Here is a 21,113-nt window from a genome sequence, read left to right on the forward strand (position 1 = left end):
CTAGGAGTGGAAGCTAGACAAATTCAGGATAGAAACAAGGTCCAAAAGTTTACAGTGAGGGTAATTAGACACTGGGCCAGTTCACCAAGGGCTGGGCTGGATTCTCCATCCCTGGCTACTTTCCAGTCAAGGCTGGACTGTTTTCTAACTAGCAGTGCTCTGGCTCCAGCAGGGATTCATTCAGTCCTGTGGTCTGTGTATGGGGAGCTCAGAGTAAATGCTCCCAAAGGTGCTTCTGGCCTTATAGTCTGTGAGCAGCTGTGTCTCACGGCTGCAAGGAGAGCCCCACCCAGCCCCCTCTGGCTTGCTTAGAGTGCACGGGTGCTAGAAGGAAGGGGGCTGGGTGTGCGGCAGCACCCCCTGCCTTAAAGGAATAATAGCACCAACCGCCTGGCTTCCACTTATACAGGACTGGCAGTGCTGTTCTGTGATTTCCCACGCCCCTGCCAGCATGTGAAGATGTCGGGGGGGGGGGGGGGGGGCTAGGCTTTAACACGTCTAAGGTGCACAGCTTTATCTAGACTGGACTTTTACATTGCACTAGTTAACACGTGCTAACATCACCCCTTAAATCCTAATCTAGATAAGGCCTTTGCCTCAGGGGCAGGCGGCCATGACAGAGCCTGGGGAGATATGGATCCTGGCTGGGGTCACGGGGGGCTGACCTGTCAATGTGCAATGGAGCTGTAGCCCGCTCTGCAAGGTGCAAGCCAGTCTGCGGAAACGTGTCTCAGTCAGCGCTCAGGCGGACAGACTCCTTAGCTGATGGTAGAGCAATTGAGAGCTTTGGGCACTGGTAGCCCCACGGACTCTCTCAGAGAAGAGCAGCGGGCGCCTTTCCTGGCTTTGTCTCCGTCCTTTGCCCTATGCACAACATTTATTCATGAAAAAAGAACATGCTTTGAGCAATAACAAATGAGCCCCACAGCCCATTAATAACCCCCCACGCCCGCCTGCCATTGCTGCCAAAACATTTCTATTTCCACTTCTTCAGAGTCGCTGTGTCTTCGTTATCTCTATTTTTACAGCATTTTGTGACAGCCGGTCGCTGACAAATTAAAATTTGCCATTAGGGTAAATCTTTCTGCAACTCAGCCAGTGAGATATTAGCATAGAAGGAGCCCTTCCTCTTTCAAGAACTCGGCTAAATAAAATCGGTGCACGTAATGTATATACACGCAGGCCATACATAGTGAGAAATGCCCCTCCACCGCAGAGCTGAAATTACCAAACTCTTTGCAGAAGGCTGTGGCAGCTCAGACCAGGCCTGTGAATCTGCCCGAAGGCAGAAGCATGTATAAATGGCCAGCAGCCCAGCCTTCTGTCTTTGCAGATACTAGTGATGCTCTTTAAATAATGCAGAGGTTTTAGACTCTTGAATAGAACTAGTCAACATTTGTAATTCAAAATGGTTTGAAGACACGATGTTTTTGTCATAGTGGGAAATGTCTGCTTTCGTCAAAATTTTGGAGGTGGACAATGAACTGACAAAATGTTGTGGCAACTGAAAACAAAAACAAAAAGTCTAAAAACTGTTGTTGTTTTTTTTAAAAGAAAATGTTTAATGAAAATGAAATGAAAAGTTTTTAATTTTTGCTGAAAATGTTCATGGGAACAAAATATATCCCCTACCACCTCTGCTCCTGACTAAGGGCTAACACATGCTGGGGCGACACAGGAGGAACAGTGCTAGGTGAGGGTGAACAGCACTGCCCTCTGGGATGATTTCCAGGTCCTGTGGTGCCTTTCATTAGTGTTGTTATTATTTGCATGATGGTAGTGCCCCAGGCCCGCCATGCTGCACGAACATAACCCAAAAGACAAAGACAGAGCCTGCCCTGAAGAGCTGACAATCACAGTTCTCACCTTATGCAATCTACAAAAAGAAACCCTCCACTGTAACATACAAAGGTACTTTCAATTAAAGCCAGGTCAGTACTGCACAGAGGATGAAATTCACCCCACTGCACATCGCCTAGGCACCACATGACTCCTCCCACTTGATTTACCGGTGGCCCTCCCCCAACACAACCAAGCTCTGCTTTGCAAAAACCTGTGAAAACTCCTGTTTTTCACAAGTACTCAGAAATGTGATTGTAAGTGCAATTTCACCAGGCTGCCCCGTGAACCCAGACAACAGGCTGGCAAAAAGGTGCAAAGACTCATTGGCCCATGCAGGCTCAGGTCTGGTGATTTTCGGTCTGGCGATACCTGTGTATTTGTTCATGCTTCCCTTTTGGTGAGCACCCTGATATGACATTTTGTTCTTAGCTTTAGACATAGGCAAGAGAGGTGCTCTGGGAAGTGCCGAAGGCTTCCCCAGAACGAGTTATAACCCTCTGGCTAGGTCAGAGCCAGAAACGGGCCTGGCAGCTCAGCAAGCGTATCTCAGTATGTAATCAGCTGGTGGAAGTTTGGTTGCAGGAGGATGCTGGCGGATCATTACTACTAGGTTAGCTTACCACCAGCCCTGGGCCAGGGCACAGAGACCAGTATCCACAGCCTGGAGAAACAACACCTTCACTGACTGATGAGATACGTTATTTGCACCAGGGAAAAGCCATTATTATTATTTGTAAAGCACTAAAGTCACCCAAAGTGTGCTATTAATAACAGGTAATGATGAACTCTGTGCTTCTTTGATCTGCCCATTACAGATTAATGACCGAGATGCTTTGAGGGATTGTAGGCCCCGGTTCTGTGTGAGCAAAGCCCCTTTTACATGAATGGGGCCATGTGTGGGCCTAGGGCTGTCTGCAGAGTTCTTCTGGCGGGATCAGGACCTTGCTCATGTCAGCAGTGTCTCTGTTAAAGCTCGCCAGAGGCTGGCAGAGCAAGGTATGCTGGATTCTAATCACATCTAGTCAGTCCCCAATCTAGGGTGACCAGACAGCAAATGTGAAAAATCGGGACAGGGGTTGGAGGGTAGTATGAGCCTATATAAGAAAAAGATCCAAAAATCGGGACTGTCCCTATAAAATCGGGACATCTGGTCACCCTACCCCAATCCTGCGAAGACTGAGGCACACAAAGCCTTTATACATTGCAGTAGCCCTACTCACTGCATCCCGGTAAGCATAGGCACAAATCTTGGCAGGTCAGCCGCTTAGTCTACCTGTCTGTACAGAGTCTGCCTTAACTGGGTGCCACGCCTGTCTGGGGCCTCTGCCTGGAGCTACTGTAATAGATCCCATTCCATTCAAGCCCGCCCTAAAGCCGAGAAATCAAAAACCACCTCAAAAACCAAGTGCGGGAATTGATTGCAGGCCCCCGAGAAAGCAGAGTTGGGTGCTCCCCCTGGGCAGCACTGCGGAGCCCAGCTCTGGGGTGGTGTAACCCTACACACATTGAGTGCATTAGGTGAGCGGCTGAGATGTCTCCTGCACCCCCAGATAAAGTCATTTCAGCCCTTGGGTGCTGGAACCCGGCTTTCATCACATGCAGGGTTTACAGTTTGGTTCATTGGCTCTCACCCCCCACCCCCACCCTTAGTTCTTACTCAGCCCGTCTCCTGCGCTGCGGTGACCCAAACACGGCAGCATGGGGCCAGCAAACCAAGCACAAAGGGGAACCAAGAGGCAATGAGTTACTGGCTGAAACAGCCCCTGCAGAACCCAGCACCCCTGTCCCAGTGACTGTGGGGAAGGGGGCTGAGCTGAGGGGCTGGGGGAGGGATGGGTTGGGATGAGTTGGGGGAGGGTTAGGGAGAGGGATGAGTGGGCGGGGAGGGCAGGATGAGTTGGGGAGCTGGCGGGAGGGCTGAGCTGGGGGGGTTTGGGGAGGAGGGATGAGCTGGGGGCATTGTGGGGGAGGGATGAACTGGGGACTTGGGGGGCTCGGGCTGAGCTGGGGGGATTGTGGGGGAGGGATGAACTGGGGACTCGGGGGGCTTGGACTGAGCTGGGGGGGTTTGGGGAGGAGGGATGAGCTGGGGGGATTGTGGAGGAGGGATGAATGTGGGGCTCAGGGAGATCGGGCTGAGCTGGGGAGCTCGGGCTGAGCTGGGGGCTCAGGGAGGAGGGATGAGCTGGGGGATTGTGGGGAAGGGATGAATGGGGAGCATGGGGCTTGGGCTGAGCTGGGGGATTGTGGGGAAGGGATGAATGGGGGTTTTGGGGGGCTCGGGCTGAGCTGGGGGGATTGTGGGGAGGGATGAATCGGGGGCTCGGTCTGAGCTGGGGGGATTGTGGGGGAGGGATGAATGGTCTGATCTGGTGGGATTGCGAGGAGGAATGAATGGGGGACTCGGGCTGAGCTGGAGGGCTCGGGGAGGAGGGATGCTCGGGGACGAGGGATGAGCTGGAGGGATTGTGGGGGGGATGAATGGGGGGCTTGGGCTGAGCTTGGGAGGATTGTGGGAGAGGGATGAATGGGGGGCTCAGGCTGAGCTGGGGGGATTGTGGGGAGAGATGAATTGGGGTCTCGGGCTGAGCTGGAGGGATTGTAGGGAGGGATGAATGGGGGGCTCTAGCTGAGCTGGGGGGATTGTGGGGGAGGGATGAGCTGGAGCTCAGGGAGGAGGGATGAGCTGGGGGATCGGGGAGGAGGGATGAGCTGGGGGGATTGTGGGGGAGGGATGAATTGGGGACTTGGGGGGCTTGGGCTGAGCTGGGGGGTTCAGAGGGCTCGGGCTGAGCTAGGGGGATTGTAGGGAGGGATGAATGGGGGGCTTGGGCTGAGCTGGGGGGATTGTGGGGGAGGGATGAATGGGGGGCTCGGGCTGAGCTGGCGGGCTTGGGGGGCTCGGGCTGAACTGGGGGGATTGTGGGGAGGGATGAATGGGGGGCTCGGGCTGAGCTGGGCGGGCTTGGCCGGAGCTGGAGGGATTGCGGGGAGGGATGAATTGGGGGCTCGGGCTGAGCTGGGAGGTTCAGGGGGCTCAGGCTGAGCTGGGGGAATTGTGGGGTGGGATGAATGGGGGGGCTTGGGCTGAGCTGGGGAGATTGTGGGGAGGGATGAATTGGGGTCTCGGGCTGAGCTGGGGGGATTGTGGGGAGGGATGAATGGGGGGCTTGGGCTGAGCTAGAGGGCTCGGCTTGAGCTGGAGGGATTGTGGGGAGGGATGAATTGGGGGCTTGGGCTGAGCTGGGGGGTTTGGGGAGCTCGGGCTGAGCTGGGGGGATTGTGGGGAGGGATGAATGGGTGGCTTGGGCTGAGCTGGGGGGATTGTGGGGAGGGATGAATTGGGGGCTCGGGCTGAGCTGGGGGGGCTCGGGGAGGAGGGATGAGTTGAGGGGATTGTGGGGGAGGGATGAATTGGGGGCTTGGGCTGAGCTAGGGGGGATTGTGAGGGAGGGATGAATTGGGGGCTTGGGGAGGAGGGATGAGTTGGGGGATTGTGGGGGAGGGATGAATTGGGGGCTCAGGCTGAGCTGGGGGGGCTCGGGGAGGAGGGGTGAGTTGGGGGGATTGTGGGGGAGGGATGAATTGGGGGCTTGGGCTGAGCTGGGGGGGCTCGGGGAGGAGGGGTGAGTTGGGGGGATTGTGGGGGAGGGATGAATTGGGGGCTTGGGCTGAGCTGGGGGGGCTCGGGGAGGAGGGGTGAGTTGGGGGGATTGTGGGGGAGGGATGAATTGGGGACTTGGGGAGCTTGGGCTGAGCTGGGGGGGATTGTGGGGGAGGGATGAATTGGGGGCTCGGGCTGAGCTGGGGGGGCTCGGGGAGGAGGGGTGAGTTGGGGGGATTGTGGGGGAGGGATGAATTGGGGACTTGGGTTGAGCTGGGGGGGACTGTGGGGGAGCGATGAATTGGGGGCTTGGGCTGAGCTGGGGGGGATTGTGGGGGAGGGATGAATTGGGGGCTCGGGGAGAAGGGATGAGTTGGGGGGATTGTGGGGGAGGGATGAATTGGGGGCTTGGGCTGAGCTGGGGGGGCTCGGGGAGGAGGGGTGAGTTGGGGGGATTGTGGGGGAGGGATGAATTGGGGACTTGGGGAGCTTGGGCTGAGCTGGGTGGGATTGTGGGGGAGGGATGAATTGGGGGCTCGGGCTGAGCTGGGGGGGGTCGGGGAGGAGGGATGAGTTGGGGGGATTGTGGGGGAGGGATGAATTGGGGACTTGGGGGGCTTGGGTTGAGCTGGGGGGGATTGTGGGGGAGGGATGAATTGGGGGCTCAGGGAGGAGGGACGAGTTGGGGGGATTGTGGGGGAGCGATGAATTGGGGGGCTTGGGCTGAGCTGTGGGGGATTGTGGGGGAACGATGAATTGGGGGCTTGGGTTGAGCTGGGGGGGACTGTGGGGGAGCGATGAATTGGGGGCTTGGGTTGAGCTGGGGGGGACTGTGGGGGAGGGATGAATTGGGGGCTCGGGGAGGAGGGACGAGTTGGGGGGACTGTGGGGGAGCGATGAATTGGGGGCTTGGGTTGAGCTGGGGGGGACTGTGGGGGAGCGATGAATTGGGGGCTTGGGTTGAGCTGGGGGGGACTGTGGGGGAGGGATGAATTGGGGGCTCGGGGAGGAGGGACGAGTTGGGGGGACTGTGGGGGAGCGATGAATTGGGGGCTTGGGTTGAGCTGGGGGGGACTGTGGGGGAGGGATGAATTGGGGGCTCGGGGAGGAGGGACGAGTTGGGGGGACTGTGGGGGAGCGATGAATTGGGGGCTTGGGTTGAGCTGGGGGGGACTGTGGGGGAGGGATGAATTGGGGGCTCGGGGAGGAGGGACGAGTTGGGGGGACTGTGGGGGAGCGATGAATTGGGGGCTTGGGTTGAGCTGGGGGGATTGTGGGGGAGGGATGACTGGGGGGCTGTCCTGCGGCTCAGAGGCGGGGCGCACCGAGACCCCTTACCCGACCCCCGCTGGCCGCTCGCAGCCCGGGGAGAGGCGGTCGCAGGCGGGGCTCGGGGCGGAGCGGCGGCGGCTCCGCGCCTGGTTGGTGCCGGGCGGAGCCGGGGGCGCGGCCGCGCGGGGGCTGGTCCCGGCTAAAGCAGCCCGGGCGCCCGGCGCGGGTCCGGAGCGGAGCGGAGCGGGGCCGGGCGGCGCGATGCGGGGCGCGTAGCGGCACCATGGAGAGCGGGGCCCGCTGCAAGATCGTGGTGGTGGGGGACACCCAGTGCGGCAAGACGGCGCTGCTGCATGTCTTCGCCAAGGACTGTTACCCCGAGGTGCGGCCGGAGGATTGGGGAGCCGGGGGATGGCCTGTGGGTGCGGCAGGGGTTGATGGGGGGCTGGGGCTGCGGTGGGGGATGAAGGGGGTTGGGGTTCTGGCTGGGAGAGCTGGGGGTCCAGCCGGGGGATTTGGGGTCCGGAGGGAGCTGGAGGTCTGGGTGGGGAATTTGGAGGTGCAGTCAGGGGAGCACGGGGGATGAAGGGGGTTGGGGTTCTGGCTGCGAGAGCTGGGGGTCTAGCCGGGGGATTTGGGGTCCGGAGGGAGCTGGAGATCTGGGTGGGGGATTTGGAGGTGCAGTCAGGGGAGCACGGAGGATGAAGGGGGTTGGGGTTCTGGCTGGGAGAGCTGGGGGTCCAGCCGGGGGATTTGGGGTCCGGAGGGAGCTGGAGGTCTGGGTGGGGAATTTGGAGGTGCAGTCAGGGGAGCACGGGGGATGAAGGGGGTTGGGGTTCTGGCTGCGAGAGCTGGGGGTCCAGCCGGGGGATTTGGGGTCCGGAGGGAGCTGGAGATCTGGGTGGGGGATTTGGAGGTGCAGTCAGGGGAGCACGGGGGATGAAGGGGGTTGGGGTTCTGGCTGCGAGAGCTGGGGGTCCAGCCGGGGGATTTGGGGTCCGGAGGGAGCTGGAGGTCTGGGTGGGGGATTTGGGGGTGCAGTCAAGGGAACTCGAGGGATGGCCTGTGGGTGCGGCAGGAGTTGATGGAGGGCTGGGGGTGCGGTGGGGGATGAAGGGGACTGGGGTTCTGGCTGGGGATCTGGGTAGGGGATTTGGGGGTGTGGCTGGGGGAGCACAGGGAATGGCCTATGAGTGCAGCAGAGGTTGATGGGGGGCTGGGGGTGCAATGGGCAATGAAGGGATCTGTGGTTCCAGTTGGGGGTCTGGGTGGGGTATTTGGGTGCAGCTGGGGGGCTGGGGGTGTGGCAGGGGCTGGGGGTCAGTGAGGGATGAAGGGGTCTGGGTGGGAGACTTGGGGGAGCATGGGGGATGGTCTGTGGGTGTGGCAGGAGTTGATGGGGGTCTGGGTGGGGGATTTGGGGTGTGACTAGGGGAGCTGGTGTCTGGGCTGGGGGTGCCACCGGATGCTGGCTGGGGTCTGTCAGGGACAGTTACAATCCGTGATCAGCTCCTGGTGTTGATGCTGAGGCAGGTTCCGCTTGGCTCCCTGGGGCTGCAGGCTTGGGCGCTGCTAACCCGGGCTTATCTCATCTCCCCCCCAGAACTATGTCCCCACCGTGTTCGAGAACTACACGGCGAGCTTCGAGATCGACAAGCAGCGCATCGAGCTCAACATGTGGGACACCTCAGGTGAGGGGGCAGACAGGCTGGATGGGGGCGCAGGGGATTTTGGGAGGGGAGATTTTGTGGCTTGGCTGGTAAATGTTCATGAGAATGTTGCATCCTGGATTCAGTAGTGAGGACTCTCTCCCAGGCTGGGACCCCTCTCTTCCCCTCCTGCCTGCCTTTCCCTTACCCCATTCAGGCCGGTGCTTCCATTTAGGCGACCTAGGCGGTCGCCTAGGGCACCAGGATTTGGGGGGGGGTGGCATTTTGGCTGTGGGGGGGTCCTGCCGTGCTCCAGATCTTCAGCGGCAATTCTGCGACGGGTCCTTCACTCACTCCAGGACCTGCGGCTGAAGTACCCCAAAGACCGGGAGTGCGGAAGGACCCCCCCTTGCCGCAGTATTGCCACCGACCGGGAGCATGGAAGGACCCTCGCCTAGGGCACCAAAAACCCTGTTGCCACTCCTGACCCCATTCCTCCTGTTGGGTCCCCCAACTCTCTCCATTCCCTCTCCTGCTCTGCCCCATCCCCCCACTGCTCCCCACCCAGGTTTGCAGAGCCCCCTACTCCCAGCAGCCCCATCCACACCCTGTGCTGTTCCCTCATCAGGGCATGACAGCTGCCCCCAGGAGGAGGCAGCCTGCCAGCTTTGAAGTGATGGCATGGGGTGGTGATAGCAGCCTGCCTGTTGATCTTCCCTGTGTGGGGCACACACCAGACTCAGCCACAGATGTCTTTCTCCCACATAGGGAATCATGGCAGTGCCCCTTGCCCAGAGAGGTGAGGGGGGTTAAAGTAATACAGTAGAATTATTGGCACCTCCGACCCCCGCAGGCCATAGGAGGAGACAGAGTGATGGGTTATTGGGGAGGCCAGGGTGGGTATTTTCATAGTTTCCTGCAATTTGCCTTGCTGGGACTCTAAGACCTATGGAAGTTGGACCTTTGAATTGACAACTGCTTTGTTCTCACAGAAACTAGAGATGGGGAGGTCTCTTGGGTCCTTTCTCCCTCTCCTTGCCCCTCAGGGCCAATGCAGGGGCATGCCCTACGCTGTATGACAAGGGGCTAGTCCCTGAGGGTTAGAAACTGTTTCCATCCCGCTTAACCAAACCCAGACCCACCGAACTGAAACAACAGGGTGCAGCTACCTCCAGGGGTGGGATTTTTCTGCAAATTCGTGCTGGTTTTTATTTAATCCAATTGTAAGTGTCTCCAGGGCCTGGGCTTTTACCATTTCCCTCGGGGGACTGTTCCGTAAGCAGCAAGAACACGTCCCCCAGGAGCTATTGATGACAGTTAAGCTAGATTTTCCTTGTTTATTGGAAACTTGTGACTCCTGGTTATTCTACCCCTTGGACCAGGCCAAACAAATCTCCCTCGGTGGTGTGGGCACCCTTCACACACATCTGTTATCGTTACACAGCTGCGTGCGGCTGTAGACCCACTCTGCATGCTGGGTGCACTCACGACAACTGGCTTTCCCGCTAATGCCTTGGAACTTGCACTGCTGCTTTAGAAATGTCACTGGCTGCATTCTGATACAGAGGTAGTGTCAGTGTCTTCTCCGCACAGCCCTGTGCTTCACTGCACCCCCCCCCCCCCCCCCGGTCTGGCCCAACGCTAACACACTGAATGACACAGTGACCCCTGTAGATGGATTGTAGCTTGCACTAATACAGTCTCCTGCTCCACGCTCTGTTCAGCTGCTGTGCTGCGCTCCGTGTCTTTCCTGGTTTGGGTGTATAATGGATCCAATTGCGTGATAATAAAACCAGTTCTTCAGTGCAAGGTGAGGCGAGCAAGAAAAGGGGGAAAAAGCTCTCAGACTGGAGACCTCACCTTGGTGAGGAATGTGCTGCAGGAAGGTTCCTTTCTCTCATTACTCTCTTCCCTTTGACAAATAGCTTTGGGTTTTTGTTCGTTTGTTTTTGTCTGTGTCCTCCGCTGAGATCATTCAGGAAGCCATATGTACAGCCCCCTAAGCCACAGAGAGCCTTACGGAACGGGAGTCGACACAAGTGGTTTATTTGTAGCAGTGCTGATAAAATGTTGGCATTTAGCAAAAAACATGTGGGTGCACCTTTAAATGTAGCCAGGACGTGGCTGGGCGCTTGTGCTAGAAACCTACTGGGAAGGTTAATTAAGGCTCTTGGTTATTTTTTCCTATCGATGGCTGTTGGATTCAGAATGAGAAGTGAGATTATATTCCATATGAAACCTTAAATCGGAATTCCCTCGCTCGTGAATGTTTAAATCTCACCCTTGCCTGATAGCTTAATTGATAGCTGTGGGATTAGCACAGTTTACTCCTGGTAGCTGGTCTAGCTCTGCTGTTCAAGATGCAGCTGTGAAGTCCTCACTAACGGCGTCCTGACCTGGGAGAAGTATGCGCTGCTGATAGGTCCCTCTATCTTGCAAAAAAAAAGAGGGTCTTTCCCTTTGCAGGAGCAGCAGCAGCAGTGAACTGGTTGGCAGGGCAGCTGTTGGAGGTGGTAGAACAAGGGATGAAACAGTGAAGTGGAAAGGCTTCAGCTACCAGTGTTTACCTAGAGGCACAAACTGTGGAGACTGAATACACAAAGCGATGGTTCAGGGCTGGGGAATTATTGAACTGATGTGTCTGCATAAAGTCCTTCCGAACGCCCAGTAACCGAAGTTCAGCAAAAGTTGCACTGCTAAATGTGTAGGGCCTGTTAACGGTGGAGTACGCACCAGTGTAGTGCAGTGGTGAATCAGACACTTGGCTTGCTAGGGAATGAGGTGGGAGCAGAAAATCCTGTCATTCTCATGGCTTTTTGTCTGTGCATGCTGAGTTTTGTTATCCAGAATAATTGCCTCAGATTTGCTTGGGGGAGTTTCTGAAGTGTAGAACCTTGAGGCCTGTCCCCAGCAGCTCAGCAGTAGGGTATGATTGTTAAAGACCAATGGCTCCGTGGTGGGCGTCTGCATCTCAGAATTAAAAACATCAGCTTTCGAGCGCATGGCCGCATGTTTGACGCGCTTGGTGTTTTTTAGGAATTTTCCAGAACGTTTGCTTTGATCTTACAAATGCTAAAAAAAAAAAAAAAAATGATGCGATGAAATGGTTTTAGAGCTATGTACATGCATTGTACACCTGCATCACACTCTGTGACGCACTCAGTTCTACCCTTTTTGTCTTTTAAACAAAAACAATGAGTTTTATCCAACAGTTATCTCCCTTTCTTCTTTGCTGTGAACAGACTTGGATTCGTTCTCACTCCTTCTCCTTTGGAAACGTGTAAACCCTTCTTTAATGGGTTATTGTGGAGAGAGGTCACTAGGTAGCTTCCCAGATAAGTTCCCTTCCTTTGCAGCTTGAATGTGAACTATTCAGGAGCTAGTTCTTCAAGAATAGTCCTGCAAAGCAACACACACCAATGTCCCCCCCTAATCAAACTGATATTTTTAGCTGTAGACTGTGAGCTGTTGTTGAATTTCCACTTCCCTTTGGACACACTTGTCACAGGGCCGGCTTTAGGAACTGCGGGGCCCGATTTGAATACCTGGCGGTGGTCTGGGTCTTCGGCGGAACTTTGGCAGCAGGTCCTTCACTTGCTCCGGGTCTTCGGCGGCATTTCAGCGCCAGGTCCTTCAGTGCTGCGGAAGACCTGGAGCGAGTGAAAGACCCACCGGTGAAATAAAGACCCGGACTGCCCCCGGGTGAGTAAAAATTAAAAAGTTAGGCGCTTTTCTATAGGGCGCGGGGCCCAATTCGGGGGAATTGGCCTAAAGCCGGCCGTGCTTGTCAACAGAAGCTTTTGGTAAAATAAGTTTCACATAATAGCAAATGGAAGCAGCTGAGCTGATAGGATCTGGAGCAGATAATTGCCCCACTGGTGCAGAGTGGCAGTCCCCAGGATGCTCTTTCTCTAGACTAGGGGCTACCTGTTGCCCCTTTTAACTGGCTTCCAGGCAGGGAGTGTTGTTCCTGCTAAATTCCATCCTCCATAGGAGGGAAGGGTGCTGCTGGGTAGCTCCTTCTTTTCTCCTTTTGAGACTGTGGTTTATATTTTTCTCACTCGCCAGCTCCTGGTAACTGAAGCTGAAGCCCTGGACTTCCACCCTCCTGGGATTTGTAAAGAGACCTGAGCTGGGGAGCTGCCTAGCAACTTTTTTCCTTTGCAGTTAGGTAGTTGTGAAAGTGTGTAGAGCTGCATGGGGTAGTCCCGGGTCCAGAAACGGGCACTAGTGCAAGGGCACTCTAGTTAGAAAACTCCCTCTACTGGAGCTAAATGCAGCACAGCTTGTCTGGCTGTACAAAATGCCTGTTGATAATTGTGTTCTACACTAGGATATTGTGTGCAGCTCCTCGGAGCAGCTTGCCTGAGGCTAATGGAGCCAGGTGACTGTGTGGAGGAGGCTGGCTAATGTAGGCCTACATCAGGCTGAATTTGCCCCTCTTGCTAAGTGGCAAATCCAGGCTCTGACATTAGCAGATGGCAAGAGAACAGGTAAATCTAGTTAGGGAAACGTTATTGGAGGGTGAATGGCAGTGATGAGGAATCAAATTAATCCCAAATCATACTGCAGACTTGGATTTTTTCTTGAAAATCTTTTAACCCTTAACTCTCCATTTAGTTTTTCGTAGCTGGAAGGTGACCCTGGCCTAGAATAGAATTCTTGGCCCTGAAAATCCTTCCGTGAGGGTAAAGCCTCCTGTGCAGATGAGGCCAGTGTGAGCATTATGCACCCCATCCCCAGGAATTTCACCCCAGGTCCTGAGATCTCAAACATGCATTCAACAATGAAGAGAACAAGAGGTTGGTTCAGGTCCCCCTGCAGACATTAGTCATGTTCAATGTTTGTTTCTTTGTACATCAGTCCTACACCCAGACGCAGCATGAGAGTGAAATCGCGTCAGGTGCCATTTTACAGCACAGCAGGGATGTCCGTTCCTCCCCCCGCCACATTTGTGAATTTTTGAAACTATTAAGAAGCAGTTTGATGCCTGTGCTTGAAAGGAGGTGGGGAAGTGGGGACAGCCCTCCTGTCAGTCTAGAGAAGAGGAGCATTTTGCCGGCGGGAGGGGGACCCATGGCTTTGGGAACAGCTTTGCCGGGCCCAGGACTTCAGTGGGGAGCTGCGGTGCTCTTGTTGCAGAGGCAAGATTGCTTTGCCCCTTCCAGCCTCACGGCACCTGCATTCTGATCTCTGAGCTCACGGAGGTACATGTGCTGCCACAGGTGCAGGCTGGCTCTGCACAGTCCGGAAGCACCGGTTGCACTGGGAAATGCTCATATTTGTCTTGTGACCCTAGTGATTGGTAAATAGTCTCCCCCATCAGGGCTTGCTTCCTCCACAGGTCTCAGGAGTGGTGCCTGAAATCTGATGAGGGTGAGGGTTCTCCCCCTCCTCCGCCAGGTGTAGCAAGAACCTGCAGCCAGCTGTCAAAAGGGCTGGGTAAGTCAGTGACCCCTCAGGACATTTTTTGCTCAGGTGAGGCTGTAACATTTCCAGGCCTCTGTGCGGGTCTCCACTTCGGTGATTGATGGCTGGCCAGACGACAGGGCTAGGCAGGTTGGTTGTGTTTTGGTGATGTGGGGGGTGGTGGAGGGGGTTGCTTTCCGTGAAGCTCCAGGTATTGGTCACCGGCCTTGCTGGCCCAATGGTCTGATTAGCTATGGAAAATCTTGCTCTCTATGGGAATGGCTGGTGGGTTCAGCAAGTCCCCCTCTCTCCAGCAGTGCAGTGGCTAAAAGCTTTGCTTGCCCTGTTCCCAGTGATTGAGCTCTCCAGCCGAATCCTGAAAGGGGGTGACTCAGAGTTTGCAAACTGAACGCTCCTTCTGCTCACTCCCTGCCAACAGTCGCTGCTGCCCCCGCGTATTGCCGGTGTGTGTACTGCAGCCAGCTCGCACCAGGGTGACTTTCTCCCATCCACCTCCCTTTCTCCTCCATGGCTCTGGTGGTAGTGTTCCTTCCCCAGCACGCCCTCCCGTGCCCTGGTTACTGGATTTGGAGAAACCGCCTCAGATGACACATGGGTCGGGAATCCCTCTCTGAGGCCGTGGGACAAGCAGCAAGTCAATGGGGTTTGGTCAGTCTGGGATTTAATCCCTCTGTTCTCTCCCCTTAAAGGGGAAGAAGTGAGCCAAGTAATCCGAGGCCTCCTCTGTGCTGTGGAGTGCAGACCCTTGCAGGCAAAGCCGCTGCTGGTGCAAACAGCCAGCACCCCTTGCCATCAGTAGAGCTGCCCCCGCGTCCTACAGCGCCCCCTTGTGTAGACAGGCAAAGCTGCAGTTTGCATTCAGGCAGCTTATCCTTGCTTGGGACCTGGATACGCCTTGCCGATGCACATTGCATGCTGCCTGTTGATGCCAGGGGGAACTATGCCAACGGTGTAACTCGTGTGGATCCTGACCTGACTGTGCTTTGCACTGGCTCCGATGCAGCCCCCTAAAGGGAGTCAGACAGCACCGGTCTATGCTGAAAAGAACAGGCCCCAGAATTCACCACCCGTAGGAGGGACAGTGGGAGTTGTAGTGTAGCTAGGACTCCGGTGCCTTTACTGCCTATCCCATGGACCTGCTAATCACAGGGCTTGGGCGATTTAAGCAGTGCCATCTGCCCGTGCTGCTGCTTGCAGCAGTGGGGCTGCTTTGGCGCAGGATTGTGGGTTGTGTTTTTGCCTCGGTGTTTGTGCTTTCAGGACAAGAATAACAGTGAATCTGGACTTCTGCCCCACCCCACTAGCCCTCTGGCATTCAGCAAGCAGGCTGCCTTGCTGTGGTCTGGAGTGTGGGAACCCACCGCTTCTGATAACACATCTCTCTTCAGCGGGAGCTCGTGAGAAATGCTGATGAAATTAAGGAGCTGAATAGGGTGGGGTTTAAGGGAGACCTTGCTATGGGTTCTTGGTGCTCTCTCATTCCCAGAGTCCCAGTGAAGTGCCTGCAGAATCACCATGGCAGGTTTTTAGTCCCAGGGAAAAGACAGGAGAAGTTCAGTGCCACTCGCTCTCTGAGGCAGAGGAGAAATGCAGAGCTGCCCTTTCATCCCAGAATAACTCCTCAAATATCCCCCGTCAACGTACTTGTGTCCTGCCTCAGGACAAATAAGTAGTTAAGCCTAAATATATGTGCAGCTGGTTCACATTCTCATGCAGGTCAATAACCAATCGGACAGCAGTTTAAGGAGTTGCAGGGCTAGCGGCAGAAATGCTGATGCTTGAAATAGATTTCCTGTGTGCCTGGGAAGATGCTAGCAGAGGCTGATTTCCCTGCGCAGGGATGGCCCAGGGGTCATTTAGCAGGACAGGGGGTACATGGGATTGGATCAGGTCCGTGCAGCCGTGAAGTGAGGGGGCGCTGGGGTTTTGGGTGCTGTGTGGCACAACAGTGAAGGTTTTCTGCCAAGCAATGCAGTTCTGGCCCCCACGTGGCAGGGGCAGGGCGTGGCTCTCTGCAGTGACAGGCCTTTCTCCATCTCACAGGCAGGCTGGCAGGCTAACCTTCTTAATGGCCAATAAAGCGTGCAGAGATTTGCTGGTGGACAGGGCTGGAGAGCAGTAGTGATGGGACTGTGACCTGGTTTAGGAGTGAGAGGCAGGTGTTAAGCGGCAGCACAGCCCTTAGGAGCAATGGGTTCATTCCTTGCTCTGACTCCCACTCCCTGTGGGACCTTGGCCCAGTCACTTGCTCTCTCCGGACCACGCTTCCCTTCAGTACAATGGGGAGAATAACGCTCCCTTTCCCCAGCTCTGTGTCTCTTCTAGTTGGACTGTAAGTGCTTTGGGGCAGGGATGGTCTCTTCCTCGGCACATCTGCAGTGCCTGGCTGAACGGCGCCTGCTGGCGCAATACACAGCAATACAGATAACGGTAGGGGGGAGGGGAAGTTTCCTATCACGGCAGGCGACATAAACAGAACTGCAGAAAGCCCCCTGGAACAGCAAGTCCCCTAGGAATCCAGGCCCTGCAGTGGCTTGGTCTTTATAATAGCAAAGGGGCAGAGGCAGCCAGACTGGTAACAAGAATCCCACCACTTTTCCCTTCCAGAAATGCGAATAAACTTCAGTCTGGTCCATGGGGACGGGAGCTGTGGGCGAATGCCGGAGTAGGGGGGAGGGGTGGCGGATTGCACAAGGTACAGCTCGCTGTGAATGAGCCGGAACGACATGGTGTTACAGGACCCTGCTCCGTTTGGGAATGGTGAGGAGGACGCAGCAGTCCTTTAATGCCAGGCTCTCCAGAGAAATAAAGTGCACAAGTTTCTGAGCTCCAGCCCCTAGTGCAGGCAGAAGCCCCTGTGCTCTTAGCTGGGCTGTCAACCACTTATACATGTGGAACTCAATGCATGGAGCATCTCAGCTGGTTGGGGGATAATTGCATGAGCTCGGTTGGCCCCAGAGACATGTCCCTGGGAAGCCCAGTGGCATGGTGCCTACACCACGCTACGCCGAAGGAACCTGTGGGCTTGCCACGTCCGTTCCTTGCTGTAATTCAGGCACTGGATTAAGAGGCACCAGGGAGAATCTGGAATGTGCTTGTGGTGCCTAAAGGCTCTGGCTTCCGGATGTGTCACGGTCACGTCCAGAGACTTTTCTCATTCGTCTACTTCATCAGCTGCCACCAGTGTGATTCTAGCATCGGGCTGGAGAAAGTGGGTGAGCTGCGTGTGCTGGGGCCACTGCCCAGTCACTCTGAGAACTGGCTGCTAGAGAGTTGGCAGCCAGAGACCACCAAGCCCTGCATGTTCATGTACCTGTTCTCACTGGCCCAGGGAGCCAATCTCCCCTCCTTTCCCAAGCCAGGCCATCTGTACAACACGACATGCTCTGGGGCATTTAAAACTGCTCCCTGTGACTCCTTGAGACAGCTGCCATCTGGGTTAGAGACCTGCCTGCTCCACTGAAACCCTGTGGTGCAAACTGCACACGCTGCAGAGGGGCTTCCCAGGTGCTGGGCCTGGGGCTTTCACAGATGGGTCTGGGCCTGGCTTTCCTAAACTCAGTGTGCAAAGCGGAGTGTGCTGAACGCCTGGAAACGCCCTCTGCCCAACCCTTCCCAGTCCCAGTGCTCCCCAGGAGAAGGGAAGGGGCTGGTCTCTCAGGGTGGTGTGCAGCAAAGCTCGTGTTATGGACCTTCTGGAGCCGCTCCTTCCTGACGTGCCTGGGCTTCAGCCCTCAGCAGCGTGGGTGTGTGAACCAGTGCGGTTCTCCCTCTGTGAGCTGCCACATCCACAGTGAGAGTTTGGCACCAGCTCCCTGACCCTCACCTCGACTGGGGGATTCCTCTGCCAATAACTACACAAGCTGGACTTCCTGTGAGTGACAACTGTTCAGTAACAAGGCCTGGTGAGAGGCCCAGAAATCACCCCCCCCCCAGTGGGTAAATCCCACACCCCCTTCATTCTGGTCACTTCCATTCGGAAAAGCCACCAGCTGGGCCAGTTGGTAATTTGCTCGTTGACTTTTTCTATGTGCAGCACAAGAATTAGGAGCAGAGGTTAATTGTCTGAGCTGATTAGCTGTTGTCTTAGTCATGCACTTTCCAGCTGATCGCTTATTCTGCCTGGTGTTCGCAGACTTCGGGGTTACAGCAACATCGCAGCAGCAATGTCCTGCCAGGCGCAAATCTCAGCAAAGACTCTTGGGGTATTAGGCTGTTGAATGGCCTCCCCTAGATCCCCACTGAGGACTGGCCTAAAGGTGGCTGACTTGTTCTCATTAAGCTGTAACTTCTGCAGAGCAATTCAGGGCATCCTTGGCCAAAACTCCTTTGAAGTCCCTGGGCGTCCTGTCTCCCTGTGGTAAATGCCGTTCATGGAGGAGTCTCAAGCTGAGGCGAGAAATGCGTCCGCAGGAGCATGTTGGGAAAGTCCTGCTTGTTTGGTTGTGTTGGGGGTGGCATTTTGATGAGGAGGTCGGCTGCAGCTGGGTTTCTTTATGTTGGATTGTTGCTTTTAATAACGTTAGGGTGCCCAGAGCAGCAGATAAACATCCTCTGGCTTGTTTTAAGTGCCAAGAAATAAATAAAATGGGATAACAAGACTTTGTGAAGGGCTTTGAGATCTCTGGGTGAAAAATGCTAGAGAAGGGCCAGGTACAAACACTGCATTTTGTCTGCAGACATGGAACTGCCTGCCTCCAGCTGCAGCTGGGGAGCAGGGTGGAGCTTGGAGTGTTCTTGCTTCTGTTCTCCCTTGTTTCACTAGATCCATTTCACTTTTGGTGCCATTGACCTTTATCTTTGATAAGAATAGTAGTTGCTGCATTGTGCCACTTGTGCTGCTAACATCCCTGGTCTGGATTCTGGTGGATGCTTTTGGGCTTCCTCGCTGCTCAACTGTTGTCATGCTATCCCAATTAGCAGGGCCCTGATTGCTGGCTCACCTGGGTTTGTCACCAGAATTCTTTGCTCTCTGCCTGAACTGGGATGTACACCATGTCACTGCTTGAAATAAGGGACTGCATTATCAACCACTGCACACAATGAGCAGCTAGGCTGGGGTCATGGATCCTGGACCTCTCTTTGTGCCCAGCTGAGTTGGGGTCAGGAGGGCACTCAGCAATCTGCTCAGGAATATCACCGCTGCCTGCGAATCAATTGACAAGAAATTCCTCTGACTTTTATTCAGGGGGAATGGGGCTTGTTTCAGATCAGGAGAACGAAGCTGATCTCTGAGCCAGTGGAAAAAAAGCTCAGATCTTCCTGACTTGACAGCTACTGCTGTATTAAAAAGCTGCAGTAGCTAATTTCTTAGCCTTCTGCTTATATTGCCCATCAGTTCTAGCTATAAAGAGGTGGGACATTTAAATATTCTGCTCTGGCATATTCCAGAGACATCGAGCCAGTTCTCTTTAAATGCTATTTTTCTCTATAGTTTAAGGATTGTAAAGTTGTTCGGGCAGGGACCTTGCCTTCCCACACCTCTGCAAAGAGTCGGTCAGGTTGCTGGTGCTATCTAAAGAACAACCTTTCTCTTGTGAAGCTTTTATTAAATGGTGTGTACAATGCCCCTGTTAAAAATGGGCCTGTGGTGTCATGGGGTTCTGAGGGCACAAAGTGCCATTCCCATGGCTCTGACTGGATGGCTTTTCCACTGGAGGCACAGCTTGGAAGCAGGCGTATTCCTGAGATGGGAAGATGCATCTGAAGGAATTCCAGAGAGTGGGACAGAAAAAGCTCCCAGTCCCAATGGTTAGCATCACCAGTAGCTGAGTGCTTTGTTTTCGGGCCAGTCCCTGAAGTAAAGGATCTGGGGATGTGTCTGCAGTTGGTGCACATGGATTCATGTAGCTGTTGGCGGGCATTGCCCACACTTCTCAGTGAAGGGATCTCTGCAGGGCCGGGCCCATCCCAAGCTGGCAAGGCTAGTGGCTGGATTCCCATGACATACTTGCTTCCTGTAAATGCCAGCTGGGCCTTTTACAGACAAATAGTAAAGTCTCTGAGCATGCAACGCCCCAAACCTCCCCACACTCTGTACTGGGAGGTACAAAGGGACTAGGCATGTCCTCGCAAGGCTGTTTAACCAGCTCTTGAAGGCTGGGCTGCTTTTCCCTGCACTCTCCCTGTGTTCAGCTGGCCTTCGGTAGCTGCCAGGAGACATGGGAGGGCATCCCCCTCTCAGTGCATCTGCAGAGAAAGTGGCACCAAACATTTCTTAGAAAATCAGCTGGCCGGTTCCCAGCTCCCCATGGGGACTGGCCTGGCCGTTGTTTACCAAAGCCTTCTGGGAAGGCTGCCACTTCTGTCCCTTTCATTCACTGTCAGGTTTTCAGTCCAGGGTCTTTTACACTCCTTTACTTCCTCTTGGACAGGTCCTGGGAGGGGGACAATAGCGGGGCTGTTATATACGATCTGTGCCTTTCTCATGCAGATGAGCTGCCTGCTGCAGGAGGCTCCATTCAAGGACACCTCAAAGCACAAAGGTGGATGCGGGAGAGAAAAACCCAACTGCATTTATTGCTCAGAAAGGCTTTGCTCAGGCTAGTGTATTGCAGGATTTTGCAGAGGGCAGGAAGGGAGCAAGGAAGGGCCAGACAGGTGGTGGCATCTGCTGACCTGGACTGGATGGAAACAGTAAGGGGTTTACACTGTGTTTACACAGGGTTCAGGCTTGTCTCTGTGAATTCTCCTTGTAGACAAAGCTGAGGAGTGCTAGCAGGGTGAGGAGGGGCCAGCAGCCCAGAAGGGTGGTATGCATGAAGCACACTTTCCTCAGGCTTGCCTTGGAGCGTCATGTTCCCTCCCTGTTCTGCTCGTATCCCATTCGTGGGCTACTTGGTGCAGCCAGAAGAACATCCTGCCCTCACGCAGCAGGGAGATGTGGCTTGCTGCTCCCCAGTGCATGGCTGTGTCATGGAGGAGGCTGCAAGTTCAGTCAGTGGCACCCAGGGCCCAGTCCTGCTCCTTTGTGCAGCTCTGTACCTGGCAGAGGTGTTCCCAGGCTGCTGCCGTGGCAGAAAGCTGGATGCCACCTGACTGGCATCTGTAAATTCACTCCGCGCCACCTTCTGTGCTGCCTCTGCTCTGGCAGGCAAAGGCTGTGAACTTGGTAGAGCTCGTCCACGTATTTGCTCTTTCCACCTCCCTGCCCCCGTGCAGCCCTTCACCTTGGGATAGACCCTTGTCCAGGGCTATGCTCAGAGCACAGTTGGCTGGGAGACCCCCAAGGGGAAACTTGGGTGCTGCAGGAAGTGGTCTTTCCCCAGCAGGGGGTGCTCTTCCCTCTGAATAGGTGCAGAGGACTGCCCTGGGGT

The 21,113-nt window shown here is 55.2% G+C and overlaps 1 protein-coding gene across 1 annotated transcript in view; it reads left to right on the forward strand.

Annotated features, from left to right (window-relative positions):
* Positions 1-6,963: 6,963 nt before the first annotated feature.
* RND2 (Rho family GTPase 2) overlaps positions 6,964-21,113 on the forward strand; it is a 31,015-nt gene continuing 16,865 nt past the window's right edge. Inside the window, exons 1-2 of the mRNA XM_050935123.1 lie at positions 6,964-7,100; positions 8,322-8,409. Of these exons, the coding sequence (XP_050791080.1) occupies positions 7,002-7,100; positions 8,322-8,409 (187 nt within the window). The 5' untranslated portion in view covers positions 6,964-7,001. The remainder of the gene's footprint in view (positions 7,101-8,321; positions 8,410-21,113) is intronic.

This window comes from Gopherus flavomarginatus, chromosome 25 (assembly GCF_025201925.1).
Source record: "Gopherus flavomarginatus isolate rGopFla2 chromosome 25, rGopFla2.mat.asm, whole genome shotgun sequence".
In the NCBI taxonomy this organism is placed as follows: domain Eukaryota; kingdom Metazoa; phylum Chordata; order Testudines; family Testudinidae; genus Gopherus; species Gopherus flavomarginatus.